The sequence below is a fragment of the Rhineura floridana genome, chromosome 2, assembly GCF_030035675.1.
Source record: "Rhineura floridana isolate rRhiFlo1 chromosome 2, rRhiFlo1.hap2, whole genome shotgun sequence".
Taxonomy (NCBI): domain Eukaryota; kingdom Metazoa; phylum Chordata; class Lepidosauria; order Squamata; family Rhineuridae; genus Rhineura; species Rhineura floridana.
Window position 1 is genome coordinate 51,740,793 of NC_084481.1, and position 20,747 is coordinate 51,761,539.

At 40.8% G+C, this 20,747-nt stretch overlaps 2 protein-coding genes across 5 annotated transcripts in view; both read left to right on the forward strand.

Annotated features, from left to right (window-relative positions):
* The window catches only part of IFIH1 (interferon induced with helicase C domain 1), a 38,717-nt gene extending 30,782 nt beyond the window's left edge, over positions 1–7,935 (forward strand). For all 3 annotated transcript variants that reach the window (XM_061608632.1, XM_061608634.1, XM_061608633.1), the window contains 4 exons: positions 4,169–4,330; positions 5,674–5,864; positions 6,821–6,914; positions 7,064–7,935. In XM_061608632.1, the coding sequence (XP_061464616.1) occupies positions 4,169–4,330; positions 5,674–5,864; positions 6,821–6,914; positions 7,064–7,252 (636 nt within the window). In that variant the 3' untranslated portion in view covers positions 7,253–7,935. The remainder of the gene's footprint in view (positions 1–4,168; positions 4,331–5,673; positions 5,865–6,820; positions 6,915–7,063) is intronic.
* Positions 7,936–9,549: 1,614 nt separating this feature from the next.
* The window catches only part of LOC133376468 (prolyl endopeptidase FAP-like), an 81,213-nt gene continuing 70,015 nt past the window's right edge, over positions 9,550–20,747 (forward strand). Inside the window, exons 1-2 of one of the 2 annotated variants that reach the window (XM_061608635.1) lie at positions 9,550–9,625; positions 14,684–14,812. In XM_061608635.1, coding sequence (XP_061464619.1) covers positions 9,623–9,625; positions 14,684–14,812 — 132 coding nt within the window. In that variant the 5' untranslated portion in view covers positions 9,550–9,622. Of the gene's footprint in view, positions 9,626–14,683; positions 14,813–15,772; positions 15,814–20,747 lie in introns of those variants that run through there. The other variant, XM_061608638.1, reaches the window with a different exon arrangement.

Consider the following 20,747-nt stretch of genomic DNA (forward strand, 5'->3'; position numbering starts at 1 on the left):
AGAATTATACAGCCACAAAAGTAGCTGTATACTATAGCCACCATGGATTTTTCACATTCCGTAATGTTAAATTGAAAATACCCCCATGCCATTCTCATGCTTCTCATAAGCTCATTTCAAAACAAAACCTTACAAAACTATAGTCCTGAACTCAGAAATGCTTGCTTAACAACCCTCTCAATTTTCATGGTGATACACAAAACAGTCAGAGAGAATAGAGAGTTCAAAGTGTAAAAAGAGAGAAAAAAACCCCAGAGCCCTTTTGGACTTTTTCTGTCAGCATTCTTATAATCTGTTGAAATTCATAAAAAATCAGCCATGTTCACAGGGTACTTGTAATCCTACTACTGACCTTGCCCCATACTCTGACCTACATCTTCTGCAGCTTAAAAGTTAAAAAAATGCCTGGCTGATTTTTAATTAAGAAATTTTGCATTGAACTGAATGATAATGTCAAGCATGCTCAGTAAGAACCAACTGTCAGTGTTCTAAAAGCCAGACTCACAGCTGCTTGGCTTGCCTAATTGGGGCCACACCCACACCAGACTTTAATTTCACTTTAGACAGTCATGGCTTCCTGCAAAGAATCCTGGGAACTGCAGTTTGTGAAGAGTGCTGAGAGGAGACTCCTATTTCCCTGACAGAGCACCAGTGGCCAGACTGGTTTAACAGTCAGCCAATCTGATTGAACATCTGTGAGGGGAACAGGGCATCTCCTAGCAACTCTCAGCACCCTTCACTAACTATACTTCTTAGGATTCTTTGAGAGAAGCCATAACTGTCCAAAGTGAAATAAAGGCCTGGTGTGGATGTGACCAGGGACAGCTTTGGTTTAAATTTGGATGGGAGGCTACATGTGCCTGCTATAGAATAAAAAGGTGCCGGAAACGCTGAAAAGCTATGATGGTGTTTACAATGTTTTCCTTCTGTATGATTGGTCAATGGCCGTAAATAAAAATGTATGTATGTAATGTTTTCCTTTTAGAAAGGAAAGGGGCTTCCCCTCTGCTCAGTGCCAACCCACCCAATCTCCTCCCCTCCCTGCCCCTCCCCTGGGTCAGTGTTGGACTACGACCTGGGAGACTAGGGTTCGAATCCCCACACAGCCATGAAGCTCACTGGGTGACATTGGGCCAGTCACTGCCTCTCAGCCTCAGAGGAAGGTAATGGTAAAACCACCTCTGAATACCATTTACCATGAAAACCCTATTCATAGGGTCGCCATAAGTCGGGATCGACTTGAAGGCAGTCCATTTCCATTTTCAAACATGACTGCACAGAAATAAATCCCATTGAACTCAAAAGTCATGCAAATGAATTGTCAGCTCTGCACTGCATCAGCAGTGTCAGGGGGGGCTGGAAATTCCTGGGTCTTTGGCAGGGAAGGAAAGTCCTTAGCCAGCAGTCGGGTTGTAAATCTGCCAGGCCTATCCGAAGCGTACTTGCCGAGTCAGAAGTCCAGAAGCGAGGTCAGTGGAGGTCCGGGATCAATTGCCAAGGAGGTCAGTCAAAGAGATGCTGCAGGGAAACTAGGTCTACACAAAGCCACGCCTGACGTTGCAGTCAGCAACAAGCTGCAGCCAAGGTGTGCCTTATAAAGAGCAGGATGGACAGCAGGTGTGAGCCCTCAGCGTTTGGGCCTTAAGGAGACAGGCCTTCCTCTCTTCTGCCTGACCTTCTGCTGTCTCCGTTCTGCAGGTGAGGGGGGAGTATCCTGTTCACTGTCTGTGTCTGGCTGCAGGGCCTCTGCTGTCCCTGGGGTGCTCTGCAGCTGAGGGGCAGAAGGAGCTGGATTCTCAGGAGGCTCCTCCGTGTCTCCTGCTGCTCCTGGGTCTGCTGCTGTTACTCCTGAGTCGTCCTCATCTGAGGAGTCCTCTGACGGGGCCATGACATGAATAAACTGACACTCCCTTCTCCTCCCTCCTATGCCCTCCCTCTTGCCCCTTCTCTCCCCCTTCCTTTGCCCCTCCCTCCCCATCCCCTTCCAATCCCCCCCTCCTCCCTCTCTCCTTCTTCCTCCCCATGATCAGTTTTACCCATCTTAAGTATGATTGCACAGGAGTAAATACCATTGAACTCAATAGGCATGCAAATGATCAAACCTGCCTCCCCTTCCTCCTCCCCCATGGTCAGTTTTACCTATCCTAACCATGATTGCATAGGAGTAAATCCTATTGAACTGAGCTTGCAAATGATCAGACTTACCTTTCCCTTCCTCCTCTTCCCTCTTCTTCCTCCTCCTCTGCCCACTCCCTCCCTCCCTCCCCCCCCGGTCAGTTTCACCTATCCGAAGCATGATTGCAGGAGAGTAGATCCCACTGAACTCAATAAGCATGCAAATGATCAATCCATTCTTAGCAAACTTGCACAGGATCCCATTTCTTATCTCCCAGATTAAAAAGCAGAGAAATTCACTAATAGGCAAAAAAAAAGCCTTCCGGTTTAAGAATGTACCTATAGCCCACAGATATTCTATCAAACTTTAAAAAGCAGGGAAATTGGGCAGCTATAGTGAACGCACCAGGGGAGCAGGACACTGTACTGCCCTACAAATTTGTCAAAATGCAAACACAATTTGGTTTGGTCTTTCACAGTCCTATCCACTTTCTGTGTAGTTTGGAAGAATTTGGTAATGTGAATCTGAGCATAGGGTGAGTGGTGGCAACACCTGCAATCAGCCCAGATAATAGAAAGAAGACATATGCTGTGCTGATCTTGTTTTAGCAGGGAGGAAGCAACATTATTAAAACAGTTGATACAGTTCAGATGGTCACTTTAAATATGTCTGATTTACTTTGCAATTTTAGTGAAGTTTCCTATAGGAAATCATTTTCTTTTGTTTCTATTTCTGTGAATATGTGAAGTACAGCAACACTTTGCAAAATTTACACTAAAAAAACCTCCAAAAATAATTGTGGAATAATGGCACTGACTATTATGCAGAATAGTCTCCAGTGCACATCAGGAGTGTCTCAGTTTGCACAAGATGAAATATATTCTAGCAAACTTCTAGGTGTGCTCGTATGTTTTTAATTGACTGTGCCCACCTTGCCTTAAATGAAGTGGTTTAAACATAACAGGCTGAAAACATGCATCCTGTTTTTTCCAACAGCTAGAGTCATTGCTGAAGTAGTGTAATTAGTCTGATTTTACATTAAACTGCAGTTTCAGATTCAACTGTTAATGCACCCAAAATAGAAATAGAACATAACCTCCAATTTGAAACACAAAAGGTTGTCTTCACCATCATATGACATTGACCAATTAAAAGACTTTGAAATTAATAAAAATAAATTTGACACAGATTTCTAGGATAAATGAAATAATTTTTTCTAGATTAGATTCTCTGTAGAAACAACAGTAACACAGGAAAGAAGCAAAGTAAGAAGAACACCAACAAACATACAGAAATATAATTCTCCATCTTTGGAGACGGCAAGTGTTGCCACCACTCACCATATGCTCCGAGGCACATATTAGCCAATTCCTCCAAGCTACACATGAAGTGGATTGGACTGTAAAAGACCAACCCAAATTGTGTTTGTATTTTGACAAATTTATAGGGCAGTACAATATCTCAGAGAGGAGGTCAGGTCTCCTGCTCCCTTGGTGCATTCACTATAGCTGCCCAATTTCCCTGCTTTTTAAAGTTCGATAGAAATATATGTGGGCTATAGGTACGTTCTTAAACCGCAAGGTTTTTTGCCTATTAGTGAATTCATTATTAAGCTAGACAACTAGGACCTACAACATGATGTTGCAGTGTCAAGTGCTCCTTTTTAGTGTGCTAGCCAACCAGCCGGGTTTTCTTCCAGGACACTCTGTCATTCTCCCTTCCCTGTTCTCCATATTCTCTTCATCATAAAACTCCGCATTTTCTTGCCACCAAGGGGGGCTTAGACAATTGAGGGGGAATCTCCCTATTCAGAGTCATTAATCTTCTGAATCCACATTTCTAGAGAGAGGTTTATTACCTTCATGAACTGGTTTTTTGGAAGTATCTGACTAGCCTTGTGGGAAGCAAGATTCATAGCCTGAATCAACAGGGCTGTTCACCCCCAGTCTGTGTGGGTGGGTGGATTTGACAACAGCTGGGACACATACACACTCCTGTTTGTATGTACATCTGTACACACCTTCTATTTATTTTTTGTCATGTCTGTTCCAGGCTCGTGGCCGAGCTCGAGCTGATGAAAGTACCTATGTACTTGTGGCATCAGGTGGATCTGGGGCTGTTGAACATGAAAACGCCAACATCTTCCGTGAGAAAATTATGCACAAAGCCATTAGACGTGTTCAAGAGATGCCTCGAGAAGATTATTTACATAAGGTAAATGGCCTGAACCATAATCGGGGCTGCTTTGGTTGTAAAAAGAGCATTTTTTTAAAAATCTTGCTAAATATGTTGAAAGGGACTTGGGGTGTTTGAGGTCTCAAGGTTGTCCCTCCTTGTGTGTGAGCTGCTTATTCCTGTGCAGTTCCTTGAGTAGAGAAGGGCTGCAGCCCGCTGCTTCACAATGCAGGGTTCAGCCCTTCCTCTTAAGCAAAGGAAAGCTCTTGCCTGACGTGTGAAGCAGCAGATTGGGGCTTTTTGCTCCTTCCTTCCCTGGCTGGAGCCAATTGCTTCAGATGGCATCAAGTGGACCAAATGTGACTGACCCAAGTTCACCCAGTGAGCCTCAGAACCAAGTGGGGATTTGAACCCTGGTCTCCCAAGTCCTGGTCTGACACTCTGATCAGTACACTGACCGGCTCATTTCCTTTTCCTGGCCTACGATACAGGATTATTGGCAGGATTAAAATAAGTTGAGGCTTTGAATGCTGAAAAAAAGTATACAAATCCTAAGTGGTGATGACAGTGTTGTTATTAGTGTGGTTGTTCTGCTTATTTTTATTCTCTCAGCCTAGCTCCGCTACCAAAAGTAATCTGGGCTGCCTGGGACAGTGGACAGTGAGAATGCAAAGTCAAAGGAGGCTCAGGGAAAGGTCCCCACCTCCTGCTTTACACACTGTCAGATTTGGCCTTGAGAAAAACAGGTGGAACAAATGTACCCTCATATTTTTAATGTATACATTCTTAGTTTTAAAAAAATGAGGGTGCATTTTTTAAATTTAAAATAATTGTATAGTACCAACTCCTTGCTGATTTGGAAATTAACTGCTCTGGTGTTTTAGGATTGTTTGTATTATGTATTGCTGCTGCTGCTAATTTCTGTTTTAGATGTCACCTTGTTTTTAAATGCTGTGCTGTTTTATGTTTGTATTGGAACCAACTTTGAGATCACATCCATGGTGAAAAGCAGTCTACTATTTTTTTTATAATTACATAAACATAAATCAATATTATCTTGCAAAGCAGCGTAAGCCTATGGAATATGGACGGGAAGGAAAGACTTACCACCAATAAGGGCAAATTATAAACTTAAGAAGATCTATAGTATAAAGAAATCAATGTAATGCAGATTTTTCATTTTTTTTCTCTTAGTACTCTGATTTATTTATTTATTTATTTGGGTCAATAGGCAGAGAAGCAGAAGTGTGGTTTTTAAATGCTTTTTGAATCAGTTTCCAAACGTGAAGGCTAACCTCAGAAATCAAAATATTTGCTGTTTCTTTCTTTGTGTGTGACTTTGGGAGGGTGATGACTGTGTGTGTGGTTTGTTCCACTGTTAGATCCGAGGCTTCCAGCTGCAAAGCAGAATGGAAGTAAAAATGAAAGCGAAGAAAGAGCACTTAAAAATATGCAGGAAAACCCCATCCTTGATAAAGTTCCTCTGCAAAAACTGCACCAAGTCAATATGTTCAGGAGGAGACATACAAGTTATTGAAGACATGCATCATGTCAGCGTCAAAAAGGAATTTGAGTAAGTGTCATCGTGTTGTCCCTTTTCTGTGTAGCTTGTGTTTCTTAACCAGTGTGTTTTGCTTGGGCCTTGTAGCTCAGAGGACACAATCTACTTTTCTTGTGCTCAACCTTCATACATTTCAATAGGACCTCTTATCAGGAGGCTCGTTCTGCACAATATAAGAAATGGACCTTTAGTGTGGCGGCACCTACCCTGTGGAATTCCCTCCCCTTGAATATTAGGCAGGTGCCATCTCTGATATCTTTTCGGCGCCTTTTGAAGACTTTCCTCTTTCAACAAGCCTTTTAAGTTGAGACCTATCCCAGTCTGCATCTGTGTTAGAATTGCTTGTTAATATGTTTTTTAATAATGTTTTTAACCCTTTTTTTAAAGATGGTTTTAAAGCTTTTTTAAAAAATGTTTTTAATGTTGTTTTGTTTTAATGTATTTTAAGGTCTGTTTTTATGATGTTTTAAAGTGTTTTTAGTGTTTCTGTTTGCTGCCCTGGGCTCCTGCTGGGAGGAAGGGCGGGATATAAATCAAATAATAAATAAATAAATAGGAAACTGAAGAAATGGGTGGGAACTGCAACACAGTAGTCTGATTCAGGACTTTCCCTCCACACTTGTCAAAGAATGTGTGGCCTGGGAGTGGGGCTGTGCATGCTAGTCCCACCCAGAACAGCTGATGTGGATAGTGGGAGTGGGGCCAGCCCATGTAATCCCACTCCCACTCTGTGTAGAGGATGACTTTTGAATATGACTAATGTTGCAGTGTATCCATACACTCTTAATAGAAGTGTTCCTGTTCAGGACTCGTGGCACAGGAGCCTTGTTCAGGCATCCTAGAGAGGGGGAGTGTCTAGATGTGGAAAGGGTAAAAGACCATTTTGTCTCACCACCACACAACTACCACCCTGAGCTTCCCCTGCTGTGACCTGTATTACCCTAATTCTTACTTCTCAAACATTTTAGGGGCCTTTATATTGTAAGAGAAAACAAGACTCTGCAAGCAAAAGAAGCTGATTACCAAACAAATGGGGAAGTTATCTGCAAAGATTGTGGACAAGTAAGTGTCTTGTTATGGATCAATCAATTTTGCCTTTTTAACTAACATCTGCACATATTTAATAACAGTGATCATTTTACTCAACTATCATTTTTTCTTATTTGTTTGTTTCGTTTATTTACTTATTTATCCATTCACTTCTTTCCTAGCCTTGGGGAACTATGATGGTGCACCGAGGTCTAGACCTGCCTTGCTTAAAAATCAAAAATTTTGTGGTTTTTTCCAATGACAAGAAAACTCCCCCCAAAAAAATCTACAAAAGATGGAGCGAGCTGCCTGTTAAGTTTCCACCTTTCAATTATGCCGATCATGACATTTCCAGTGATGATGAAGATTAAGACGGCCTAAGAGAATCTAAAGACAGGTGGAAATCCTAAAATCATACACACAGGTTCTTAATATGGGTCCTAAGGGCAAGTTTATGCAAGCGTGTTTATGACATAAGGACTGGACCACCAATAATTAATTGTATGTGCGACAAGAGCTTCCTTATCACATCAAGTTCTGTACTTCTGAAGGAGGCAGAAGTTATTGAGTAAGAAGAAATAATGTGTGATATCAATGCATGTGTAGGTCTACATTGTGGAACCACCTATTGCAAAGTACCATATTTCTAATGTCAGTGGATCACCCAGTGCAATCAAAAGCTGTTGGGTAGGACTATTTTGCTTGGGAGTTTGCATTCTATGCTGCAGTGGTTGTCTGGGATGGGAGAAGGGTGTCAGACTTATGTGGACTATTTCACTAAACAGCATTAACTGAAACGGATTTTTCCAGTTACTTGTTACCTAATCTGACTGATACGATATTCAATTTTTTATGCAATTCATAAATAAAAGCACATTTTTATATTAATTTTGGCTCAAATTTTTACAAAAGAGACAAAAATGTGCTGCTGTGTTCTGAATCTTGTGTGGTGTGTTATGTTATAAATATGTATTTTCAGTTACATAAAAATTTACATTTTTGTATTGGGCAGTTTGTTGTTCAATTTCAATGTTAAATTAAAAAGATAAAAATACTCCATTGGTGACTTTCTCTTCTTTCTTTTAACTGTTTTAGATTGCAATCCTATACTTACCTAACTGGGAATATGCAACAAATTTAACTCAGTGGGATATACTTCTGAGTAGACAGGTATAGGATTGTATTTGTTAGTGTATTCTCCAAGTGCAAAGGATGCGTTCTGAAAAGGAAAAGTATGAGTTCATAAAGTAGGAAGCCGGGGCATGGGTGGGTGGTGCTTTAAGGAAAATGATGATTTTATAATAGTCTGAGCAAAATGAAAAGTCTAGTGCAGCAGTTAAATATGTTGTTAATACTACCAGAAAGAAGTGAGTTGAAAGGGCAAGTATCTTGCATGTTTGTGGATTCGTAGGCTCACATAGGGTACTTCCACGCTAGCTGTTTAGTCTGAAGTGGGCACCATTCATTCCATTTTTATAAAAATATTCAGAGAATATTACAGAGAATTCAGACAACATTGTTGCCTCCAGTGTTTTTGATGATGCCCTTCTGTCTTTTTCAGGTATGATTTTTTCCCCTTGTTTCTTAGTGCCAGTCTATCTAAATGTAGACAAGCAAAGCACTATTGGGGCTTTTCAGGGCCACTTTCTTCCTTACCCCTCTCTTTTAAAGCAGATAATTGGTTTTTTTCTGTTCACTCACTATGGCTCACTCCAGAATGGTCCCTTAATAATTAGTCAGATTCTGCACCAAAAAGAAGGCATCAATTTCCATAAAATGTGCATATGGTGATTTGTATGTATAGATGGACATGTAAAGATAATTATAATTTAAATGGAAATACAGTGCCATGGTGGGGAAGGCACCAGATTATAATTGAAACAGAAATACAGCACACAATACCATAGTGGGGAAGACTTGTGTGCCTGCCCCCAGTCTGCTGACAGACTGAAGGGCAACCTCAAAGCTTCTGCTCTCCCTTAGGGAAGGGCCATAGCTGGTCCCAGGTTCAATCCATAGCATGTCCTGGTAGGGCTGAGAGAGAACCTTGCCTGAAACCCTGAAGGGCCACTGCTAGTCAGTACACAATACCAAGCTAAGTGGATGAATAGTCTGATTCAATATAAGGCAGATTCCTATATTCCTTTCTTAGGGTTCCTTATCTTTATATCAGACTTGGCCCTCAAACAGTACTGGCTGCTCTTCAAAAAACAGAGGAATGTCCTTTGTGAAGTAGGCCACAAGACCATTCCGGTACCATTCGTTAGTTGCTACTAACATAAGTCCCACTTCCTTTGGATTTGGGCCTATCTCTGTTACGTAAGACAGAGCTGCTGCTTTTAAAATTTCTTTAAAGTGGCAAGCCTGTCCATTGTACCTTAAAAAGGGCTGGACAAATAGATAAAGCTGAAAGAGAAGAAACCATACCAGTGGCTTGGTACATCTTTATAAATATCACCACCTTCCAATAGGCCCATGATTCCCTTGAGGAATTACTTGAGAAGCCTCCTTGCCAAAAGAGGAGATGGAACAAAGAGGCCTTTGCTGGGTTTGCTTAGTATGGTGGTGAAGGAAAGGAGGCCTTCCTCTCTTTCAAGGCCTTCCTGCAAGCAGACACTTGATAAAACTCTTCCTCAGTTGCAGGAGGTAAGAAAAATGACCAGTTTGTTAGGTAAGGCGGCTGCTGATATGTGAACAGGTATGCAGCTTGGAGGTTTTGAACATTGACCCAAGACCCTGCTATGGTAAATATTTGAAGACCATTACGTGTTTATATGTGTGGATCAATCCTAGTTCTCTGCTGTTGAATATCTGTTATGCCTTAAAGTGATCCCTGGTTCAGATTTCATCTCAGCTACAAATCTCTCTTTAGTGAGCTAAAAACTGACTAGGTTGCCTCTTCCTCTGCCACTGCCACCCATCTGCTACAACCAAAATAATAATGTTGGCCTACCATGTTTCACTCAAGTGGTGAATTCCCTGTACTCTCCCTTAAGCACAACCCCTCCCCTAAGCACAACCCAGCATGCAGACTTTTCCCCTCTTTCTCTTCCTCGGGATTAGAAGAAACTCCTGTAGGCTTGTGTTTAGAGCCTTGCCAAAGAGCTGTATATAGCCAGGTTGCATTACTAATATTTGTGTGGAGCCTGAAGGAATTGAGATTCAATGGATAGGACACCTACCTTACAGAGTTATTGTGGGATTACTAAGCTAATGTGTATGAAGCACTTTTGAACACCTGAAATGTGCTGTATAAATGCTAAGTGTATTGTGTAAGACATTGCCCAGTTTGTTCCTTGCTTCCTAGTGATGTATTTCTAAACGAGATATAATTTGTTAAGACTTTACCAAAGGTCAAGATTGCTGTTTCTACCAGACCACCTCACCCCAACAACCCATGTACATTGCTATCCTCCAATTAAAGAACATTTGGCAGAGTAACACAATGAGTTTTAATTAATCAATTTAGGCTAACTCCACTTACGTGGGAGTATCCCCATTGAATTCAATGTGGCTTCTGAGTAGACATGGTTAGAATTATGGCCTAAATCAGTATATATTTTCATATGAATCAAACAATCATTCCCATAAAAAAAAAATTTACGTTCACATCTGTCACAGAATCATTGTATAGTAGAGTTGGAAGGGGCTTATAAGGCCAGGAGTCCAACCCTCTGCTTAATGCAGGAATCCCAAGTAAAAGCATACCCAACAAGTGCCCGTCCAGCTGCGTCTTGAATGCCTCCAGCAAGCCCACCACCTCCCTAGGTAATTGGTTCCATTGTTGTACTGCTCTAACTGGAAGTTTATCCTGATATTAAGCCAAAATCTAGTTTCCTATTATGTGACCCCATTATTCCATGTCCTGCACTCTAGGATGATAGAGAAGAGATCCTGGCCCTCCTTTGTGTGACACCCTTTCAAGTACTTAAAGAGTGCTATCATATCTCCCCTCAGTCTTCTCTTCTGAAGGCTAAAAATGTCCAATTCTTTCAGTCTCTCCTCATAGGGCTTTGGTTGCAGTTCCCTGACCATCCTTGTTGCCCTCCTCTGAATCTTGTTCCAGTATGCTCCCATATTATTTATTTTTATTTATTAATTAAATTTATTAGTCAACCATCTGGCTGGTTGTTCAGCCACTCTGGGTGACGTACAACATAAAAACATACAATTCACATTAGAACCTTAACATTCCAACAATAACACTAAAATCTAACCCACCCCAAAGGCCTGCCTGAAAAGCCAGGTTTTCAGGCTCCGGCAGAAGCTCATCATGGAGGGAGCATGGCGGATGTCACTTGGGAGGGAATTCCATAGAGTGGGTGCCACAATTGAAAATGCCCTCTCCCTAGTTCTCACCAATCTAGCTGTTTTAACTGGTGGGATGGAGAGAAGGTCTTTTGAGGCTGATCTTGTTGAGCGGCAACATTGATGATGCTGGAGGCGCTCTTTCAGATAGACTGGGCCGAAACCGTACAGGGTTTTAAAGGTCAAAACCAACACCTTGAATTGGGCTCAGAAAGTAACTGGTAACCAGTGCAACTCCTTCAGCACTGGAGTAATGTGGTCTCACCGCTGGCTACTCTTACTCAGGCGAGCCGCTGCATTGTGTACCAGTTGCAGCTATATTAGAAGGGCTGTAATCTGTGTAAAAGAGTAGGATTTTTTTTAAAAAATGTTGTTTATTAAAAAATAGTAACTTAAACAACAAAAATCTACCTGTTTCATCAGGAATGTCTTTTCAATCAAAATTACTGATTTTTAACTGATGAATTAACTAAACATTTAGGGATATATCCAACTTTAGTCATACTCAGAGCAGAACCATTGAAATAAATGGAGATATCTTAGGTCCATTACTTTCAATGGGTCTACTCAGTAGAATTATTTATCATCTATTATTGAGGCAACACACTTGGCCTCTAGGTGAGAATAGAGATGTTGAATTTCCAGAAAATGTGGGGGAAAGCATTTGTTTTTTGTGGTTTTTTTGTTGTTGTCTTTTCTGGGCCTTCACATCTCTAGGTGAGAAATCATCACTAAGCTGTATGAACATTATTTCCATTCCGCCTCTCATTTTATGGCTTAAGTAAAATGCGTATCTGAGCAGACCTGTCAGAGATGTCCTTTTCAAAATGTGATGTCTCTTGCAACATTCCTCAGATGTTTGTAGCTCTGCCAAGTGACCACTAGAGCCCGCTGCAGCACTTGCCAAATGCATTGCAGAAATCTTTGTGCCCAACCAAATCCAGCAAGGGGAGAGTAATTGCACCTGAGAACGGCAGAGGAATATCTGAATAAATCAGCAAGATTCAGTGCTGGTTCCTGACCCTGCTGTGATGCTATCATATACCTCTTTCCATCTATTGTAGGGAATAGCCATAGCTCAGTGGGAGAACATCTGCTTTGCATGCATCTGGTTGGCCACTGAGTGAACAGAATACTGGACTACATGAACCATTGGCTTAACCTAGCAGTCTCTTCTTACGTTCTTAGGCAGAATATCCTAGATCCAATTTATGCTATTTCCAGGCAGGGCTAGGAATGTCCTCTGTCTGTAACCCTATCAGTGTGGACAATACTCAGCTAAATGGACCAGTAGCTGAACTCTGTATAAAGCAGCTTCCTGCTTCCTATCTATGGTACTACAGAATTCACATAGCTCTGTTCCATCCCACCCCTGGAGAATGGGGCAGTTCTCTCAATCTTCACCCATCACCTCTGTTTTCCCAAGTTGCTTTGAGGGTAGTTATATTGGCTCTTGATTTCTTTTCATTCCAAAATATTCTGGCTCATTGACAGAAAAATGTAACCCATGAAATGGACAGTAATCTCAAGATTTTAGATCCCCCAAGGAAATCAGCATCGCAGTATAACTGTGGTTATAGCCATTCAGTTCTTCCAAGGCTCCTACTGTACATATTAAATATGTAAATCTATTGAGGCCATTAGTCCATCTAGCTCAATATTGCCTATTCCAGTCGTAGCCAACATGGGGCCCTCCAGATGTTGTGGACTACAACTCCTATTATACCTGACCCTTGGCCATGCTGACTGGGATTTATGGTAGTTGGAATTTGACAATATCTGGAGGGTCACCCTTGGTCTATTCTGACTGGCAGTAACTCTTCAGGGTCTTAGACAAATGTAAAGTGAGGCATGTTGGCGCAAAAAAACATGCTTATGGGGTTTGAACTGGTGGTGATTGACTAGAAATGAGACCTTGGGGTCATAGTGGATAGTTCGATGAAGGTGTCAACCTATCTTGTGGCATCTGTGAAAAAGGCAAATTTCATGAGAGGGAGCATTCAGAAAGGTATTGAAAATAAAACTGCTGATATCATAATGCTGTTCTATAAATCTATGGTGCAGGTACATTCAGAATACTCAGTACAGTTCTGGTTGCCTCACCTCAAACAGGATATTGTACGGCTGGAAAAGGTTCAGAAAAGGGAAACCAAAATTATCAACGGGGTGGAGCAACTCCACTATGAGGAAAGGATGCAGCATTTGGGGCTTTTTAGTTTAGAGAAAAGGCAAGTCAGAGGCGACATGATAGAAATGTATACACTTATACATGGCAAAGTGGACAGAGAATAGTTCTTTTCTCCCTTACAACACTAGAAGTGAACATCCAATGAAGCTGAATGTTGAAAGTTTCAGGACAGACAAAAGAAAGTATTTGTTCATGCAACGCATAGTTAAGCTATGAAATTTGCTCTGGGAAGATGCAATGATGGTCACCAACTTGGATGGCTGTAAAACAGGATTAGACAAATCCATGGAGGATAAGGCTATCAATGGCTACTAGCCATGATGGCTATGCCCAGCTTCCACGGTCAGAGGCAGTATGCTTCTGAATGCCAGTTGCTGGAAACTACAGAAGAGGAAAGTGCTGTCACACTCAGATCCTGCTTGTGGGCTTCCCATAGGCAGGTGTTGGGCACTGTGAGAACAGGATGCTGGACTAGATGTGCCATTAGCCTGATATAGCAGACTGTTCTTATGTTCTTGCTGATAGAGATGTAGAAATTGAACCAGGATCCTTATACAGTAGGGCGCCGCTTTACAATGCTTCTCTAATGCGGCAGTCTCAATTAGACCAAAACCCCACTCATATGGCGCTAGTTCCGCCTTTACAGCGGTTTTCAGGTATCGCACACCATTCTATTCAATGAGTTCCGCTTTTCAGCGGGGGTCCAGAACATAACCCGCTGTATGAGTGGGGCCCTACTGTATAGGTAAAGTATGTGATTGACTGCTGAGCTATGATCCCTCTGTTTCCCCCACTGTTTATCAAGAATTAATTGTAGAGTTGTCACTCAGTTAAAGAAATCTTAGTTGATTAACTATCAGTTTTATTTGATTCATCAGTTGATTAAATTACAGAAATTTGCAATATTGAAAAAAAACATACTTTGTTTTTAGGTTATTCATGGCTTTGTTGCATCAAGGATCCCCTTACAAGAGGCATTTCCCATTATCTCTCTCACACCAAAGGAATTGCCTTTTTTAAGATGGTACTTGCTAGCCACTATTTTTTATAAGTACTTGTATTTTAAAGATAATCTTCTGGCTGATTAATCGAGGCATCCTTTAAGTCAATTAAAAGTGTTTTGAACTGATTAAGCAATTAATCAGGCTACAATCCTATATAATTATAAATGGGAGGAAGTCTCACAGAAATCAGTAGGACTAACTTCTGAGTAGACGTGCCTAAGTTTGTGCTTTAAATGTAGTAGCCTTAATTTGCTGGTATACCTCTTCAATGTTTTTAGTTTAGAGAGTTTTATTCATTTTAGAGTCCAGTGGATGAAAAATATTCTGGTAATACTTACATCCAGCAGCACACTCGCCATAGCTGGTTTTTTGGAGCAATCACTTCTCACCTAGAAAAGAGGATGAAGAAGCAGAAAGCCAAGACAATGGAGGTGAGCATATTCCTAATCACAGATGTGGGGAAATTTTGGCCCTCCAGATTTTCCCATCAATCCCAGAAAGCATGGCCTATGGGAAGGGATGATGGGAGTTGTAGTTCAGCAACATCTGGAGAGCCAAAGGTTCCCCACATCCACCTCATATAAGTAAATATGCCACACCTAAGCTTGCTCTCTTCTTTAACTGTGGTTAAAGGCTGTGGTTCCTTCAATAGTCAGATGAAGGCAGGAATTCAGCAAGTGAAACTTGCTTCATTGTTGCATCTCCACACTGTGGGGAAAACGCTGCCTGTTGAATCTGTTGTGCAGCTCTTAAAGGCACAGGAACCACTTCAGCAATAAATAAATAAACAACTTGAGTCATGACCCACTGTTTTCAAATTGCACACTTTATTGGCTTCCTACCCCAATGACAGTGTCTGCTATGGAACAAAATTGCCTGAGTCATTGTTCAAAGAAAAAGTGTGCATTCATTCTTTCATTCATTTATATTTCCCCAAAACTGGAACTCAAGGTGACTTACAAAATTTTAAACAAATACAGATAAAACACAGATAAAGCATAGAGAAAGTTATTGTTAAAATGTAATTAAACTATCTATAGAATTAAAACCATATAAAACTAGGGTTGCCAGGTTCATGGCCTGAGACCGATCCTGTATCTCTAGGAGAAGAGAAAGTGAGCCAAGTGCAGGTGTTCTTGCAACTCTGCAATGGGAAAACCCACAAGGTGGAATTCTCCCTTCCCCCTGCACAACTTTTAAAGATACAGAAGACCTCTTGGAGGCCAGGCCTGGCAACTAAGAGGACTTCTGTATCTTTAAAAGTTGTGCAGGGGGAAGGGAGAATTTCATCTTGTGGTTTTTCCCATTACAGTGTTGGCCGGAACACTTGCACTTGGCTGACTTTTTCTTCTCCTAAAGATACAGGATCAGTCTCAGGCCATGAACCTGGCAACCCTATTTAAAACATCCATTAAAAAAGCCAAAGATATAGGTAAGTAAAATGGCACGCTCTTAAAAGCCCTTGCAGAGTTCTTAAAAGCCTGTCAGAATATAAATGTTTTCACCTGCTTGTGGAAGGACAGCAAATGGGCTAGTCTAACCTCCTGGAGAAGGGAGTTCCAGAGCCTTAGGGCAGTCACCAAGAAGGCCCTCTCCCACGTTCCCACCAGATGTACCTGTGGGAGTGGCAGGACCAAGAGAAGGGCCTCCCCCTGAAGATCTTAGAGCTCAGACAGGCTCAGATGAAAAGTTATGGCCCCACACTTCATATGGATAAGGGATCAGATTCAATCTCCAGCATCTGCTGGAGAAGATCCAAGCCTTGCTGACTGTAGAGGGCTTGGTGGCCTAATTCAGTATAAGGCAGCATACTTTGGATTTTGGCCAAAGACTCTGGATTTTTGGGGTCTTCTCTAGATCTCCAAGTGACTCACCTCAGTCTCTGGACTCTCAGCTTTCATTTTAAAAAAATTAAGTTTCTAGGTGGTCAGGTTCAAGAGATATACACCAAAACATTAGCCACCCCCTGCAACTTCTGTTAAATTAGCTCTTAGCTGGCTGCTCTAACCCCACCCTTTCAGGTTTGTAGCCAATAAGTGAAGTCAGGGTTGTGACTAACAAGGGATTTGTTGATCTCCAGGCAATTACTAGAACCCACTGCAAGTCCAGAAAACAGCTGTTTTTACTTGCTTGTTTGAAAATCTCATAGACTGAGTATGTTTGTAGCTTTCAGCAGTAGGAAAAGTCTTGCTCTTATGTGCAGGAGATCTAAATGCTATTACAATGCGTTATGCTTTTCTGATTATGAGGAGTCAAACAAGTTTAAGTTTTCCTGGGTTGTTGAAAAAGGCAGTGTTTTGAAAACCTTTGCAATATGAAGCTTTAATCCTATACTTGCTTTTCTGGGAGTAAAGATGTAATGCTAATACCACATGCCAGGAGTAAACCCCTTTGAATTCAATAGGATTAGGATTGTGCTGTAAATTAATGGGACTTTTGAGTGTACATAGCGAAGGATTGTGTTTGTGTTGTAAATCTTTCCTCCTCCAATCCTATTTTTTAAAGCAATTTGGCAGGGCTTACTTAGGTGTCAGTGCTTCAGTTATGTGGTAAAGTAATGCTGATTTTATTTTATTGTTTTAAAAAAAGTTCTGCAATGACCAACTGGTTTTGACAACAAACTATTATATGGGGTGTATGTGTTTTACATCTCTAATGTGTTTGTATATATGGAATCTTTCCAACATGCCTGTGAGGTAGGGTTGCCAACTGGAAACCAAGGAAGCTCACAATAAGAAATATATCCCTTTAAAATCCAATAACCATAGAAACAAGTATAAAACAGTTGCAAAACAGCTTAAAGTGGCATGACTCTGAATTTTGGATTGGGTGAGTTGCAGTTCTGTGCACACTTCCCTGTTTGAGTAAACCCTATTGATTACATTGGGACTTTTGCATAAACATGCATAGGATTGAACTATAAATATCTTTACAGGTTGTGTAACTAATAAACATCTTTCAGAGTCATGCTTATATAAATGTTTCTTCATACTATGTCCTGATAAGTATGATAAGTATCTAATTTCACACTATGGCTGTATGTTATTTCCTCTACATTTTAAGTGTGCTCTTCTTCCTTGAGGTGGTCATGGTTCCCCTCTGTTGTCTTCATCCTGAGGGGCAGATTAGGCTGAGAGATGGCGAGGAGCCCATGGTCACCCAGTAAACTTCATAACTCATTTCCATATTAAAAAATTAATTAAAACGATTTACATGCAGGCAAAGTTTATAAAGTAAATCCATACAATACATTTAAAGCACATCCAACTCGCATTTAAAGCACATGACGTCCCGCAAAGAATCCTGGGAAGTGTAGTTTCCCTCTCACAGTTATAATTCCTATCACCCTCACCAAACTATAGTGCCCATGATGATTATGTGGTGTGATTCATGTGCTTCGAATGTGTATTGAATTTGCTTTAAATGAATGGTGTGGATCTGCCCTAGGCATGCTGTGCATTCGTTAGTGAATGGAAAAGAACAATTTTAAAAGATACCTTTTTAAACAGGTGAAAGGCTTTAGCTCAGTGGTAGGGCATATGCTTTGCATGCAAAGGTCCAAAATTCAATCTCTGGAAGAGACTATTGCCTAGAATCCTGGACAGCCGATGCTAGTCATCAGTAGTGAGCTAGATGGTACCAAATGGCCTGAGTTGGTATAAGGCAGATTCCTTTGTTCCTAAAAGTAAAAACAGACCGAAGAGCCCCAGTCATTCTAAAATTTATTTATGTATTTTATTTACAGAAAGCCAGTGTGGTGTACTGATTAAGGTGTTGGACTATGACCTGGGAGACCAGAGTTCAAATCCCCACACAGCCATGAAACTCACTGGGTGACCTTGGGCCAGTCACTGCCTCTCAGCCTCCTGAAAACCCTATTCATAGGGTCGCCATAAGTCGGAATCGAATTGAAGGCAGTACATTTTTTATTTTTTTTACAACATGTATATACCACTTTATTGTAAAAAAGTGGTTTACAGAAGGAATTAAAACAATATAATTATTGGCTAAATCAGTTAAAGACAGGTACTTAAAATATTCAAAATGATAAAACCAACTATGAATTAAAAACAGATAAAAAACATTATAGCTTCTACATGCCTGGGTAGGCTTGCCTTAACAAAAATGTTTTTAGCAGGTTCCTAAAAGAGTATAATGAAGGTGTCTGCTTAATATCAATAGGCAGGGAGTTCCAAAGCGTAGGTGCTGACACACTAAAGGATTCATTTCTTACAAGAGCAGAACAAGTACTATGTGGCACCCATAACATGGAAAGCCCATCTTGAACTTGGCCTGGTAGCAAATCAGCAATCAATACAGATTTCAGAGCTGTGGTATTATGTGCTGATAGGGTCTCACTCATGTCAGCAATCGTGCCACAGCATTCTGCACTGGCTGCAGCCTCTGGGTCAGGTTGTGATGCATGGGGACTTCTGTGACAGTGGCTGACAGGCTGCCAGATTTTTCTAGTTTTTGTTTAACTGGTTGTGGGATGCTGAGTTTTCTGCCTTACTCATAGGTATCTTATGGTTGGTATGATATTGCATTTAGGAAATCATCACTATCTTTTTCTATTTGCATTTCATTTATCTTTAACCTCACTCCCCTACAACCTTAGAAGCAGCAACAGGGTTCAATGCACTCAGCTCAACCCCCTTAAGCCCATTGATGATGCACCTTGTTGGTTGCATGAGTTTGTTTCTTGCCCAATAGTGGTAAAAGAGAATTCACATATTGGGAAATGTGGCTGCAACTGCTGTTGTTCCCAGGCTACTGCCTGTGAAGGTAGACCAAACCATATTTGTTTTCTCTCTGTCAGTTATTACTTACTGGAATTGAGTTAGCTGTCAAAGTGAGTTTATAGCAGCCCACAGGGTAGGCAGAAAAGGTAGAGAATCTTACTCATTTTTCAAGCCTCTTTCTGAAGTGAAGGGTCAAGTCTGTAAAGAACTTTGGAGCAGCCATATTAAAAGACAGGGGCAGGGAATTCCAGCCAGTGGGTTGCCAACCCCTTGGATATGGTTATCTTTGCAGAGGAACCCTAGTCAAGCTTTACCAACAGCACAATCCAAACCATATCTACTCAAAGTAAATCCTACTGAGTTCTATGGGGTTTAGTCCCTTAGTAAGTGTGTTTAGAATTGCAGAAATAAAAAAGGGGGGAAACCCCATGATGCTGAAAAATGTATAGTTTATTTTCAAAAAAAGCTCAATGCATTTCAGCCACTGAATAATCTGGCCTTCGTCAGGGGCTATAATTAAAATTACAAAAACACACTACATTATTACACTTATAACACAAAATACATTACAGTATAAAATCATGTCTTGCATAACTGTACAAAAAAGCTTTTACTTACATGGACGTTTGGGCTTTTTTTGAAAATAAATACATATTTTTCAGCATCTTGAGGTTTCACCCCTTTTTTATTTCTGGCTCTTTGGATGCTTGGCATCTTTTGGTTTTCATCTTTTATGGATATTCATGGCTTGGGATACCACACACAATTACTCAAAAGAAAATTTGGACAAATTATTACAGCAACCATCCAGTTTTGATAATAGCAATGAGGACAACATGGCTTGTGAGGGTATTATACAGCAACATAAGAGGATGATTAGAAGTGAATTACATGCCTCCACTTTGTTAGAATACTGTTGTGTTCAATGCGTACCCAGGGGTTTAAGAATTTTAAAAGCACCTGGCATGTTTCAAGGTAATGAAGAATTTATGAGCAAATGGTGTGCCATTCTTAACACGTGCTTGCAAGACCTTATGGTTTTAGTAGTAGACACCTCCACTAAAATCAACTCTGAGCTGAAACAATCTCTTAATGAGCATATTGAAAAACATAAGAGAAAGAATGGCCAAGGAATGGAACAGAAATTGTCTTTAGATCAAGAGCTCAAAGTCTTCTACAATGAATTAAAGGCATTTAAATATAAAAAAAATTTAAGGGATGAGGGTAACTATGAAACAAATAGGGTGTATCCTTGGCTATATAAAAAAAACTAAAAGAATGACATTTTCTATACAAGAAAGCTCTGTTGGATCACACAAAGACTGGGACTCCACTACTGCTGAGAGTAGCGATGCAGACAGTTCCAATTTTAACTCCTCAATTTTTTTTAGAAGACAGAGGCAAACACAAAAGAACAACTCCTTACAATGGGAACCAGAAGAGATCCAAGAGGAACAGATCTCCCCCGTATCGACTTAGGAGGAGACGTTAGTCGTTAATCTCTCCAAAAGGACTTTAAGTTGTTTAGAAAGACGTGTACTTTATAAAGGACTTTCTTTTGTTCCTACTCCCCAGCATGACCCTGTTCAAGTTAGATTAGATTTGTTTCGTTTTTTTAGGAATA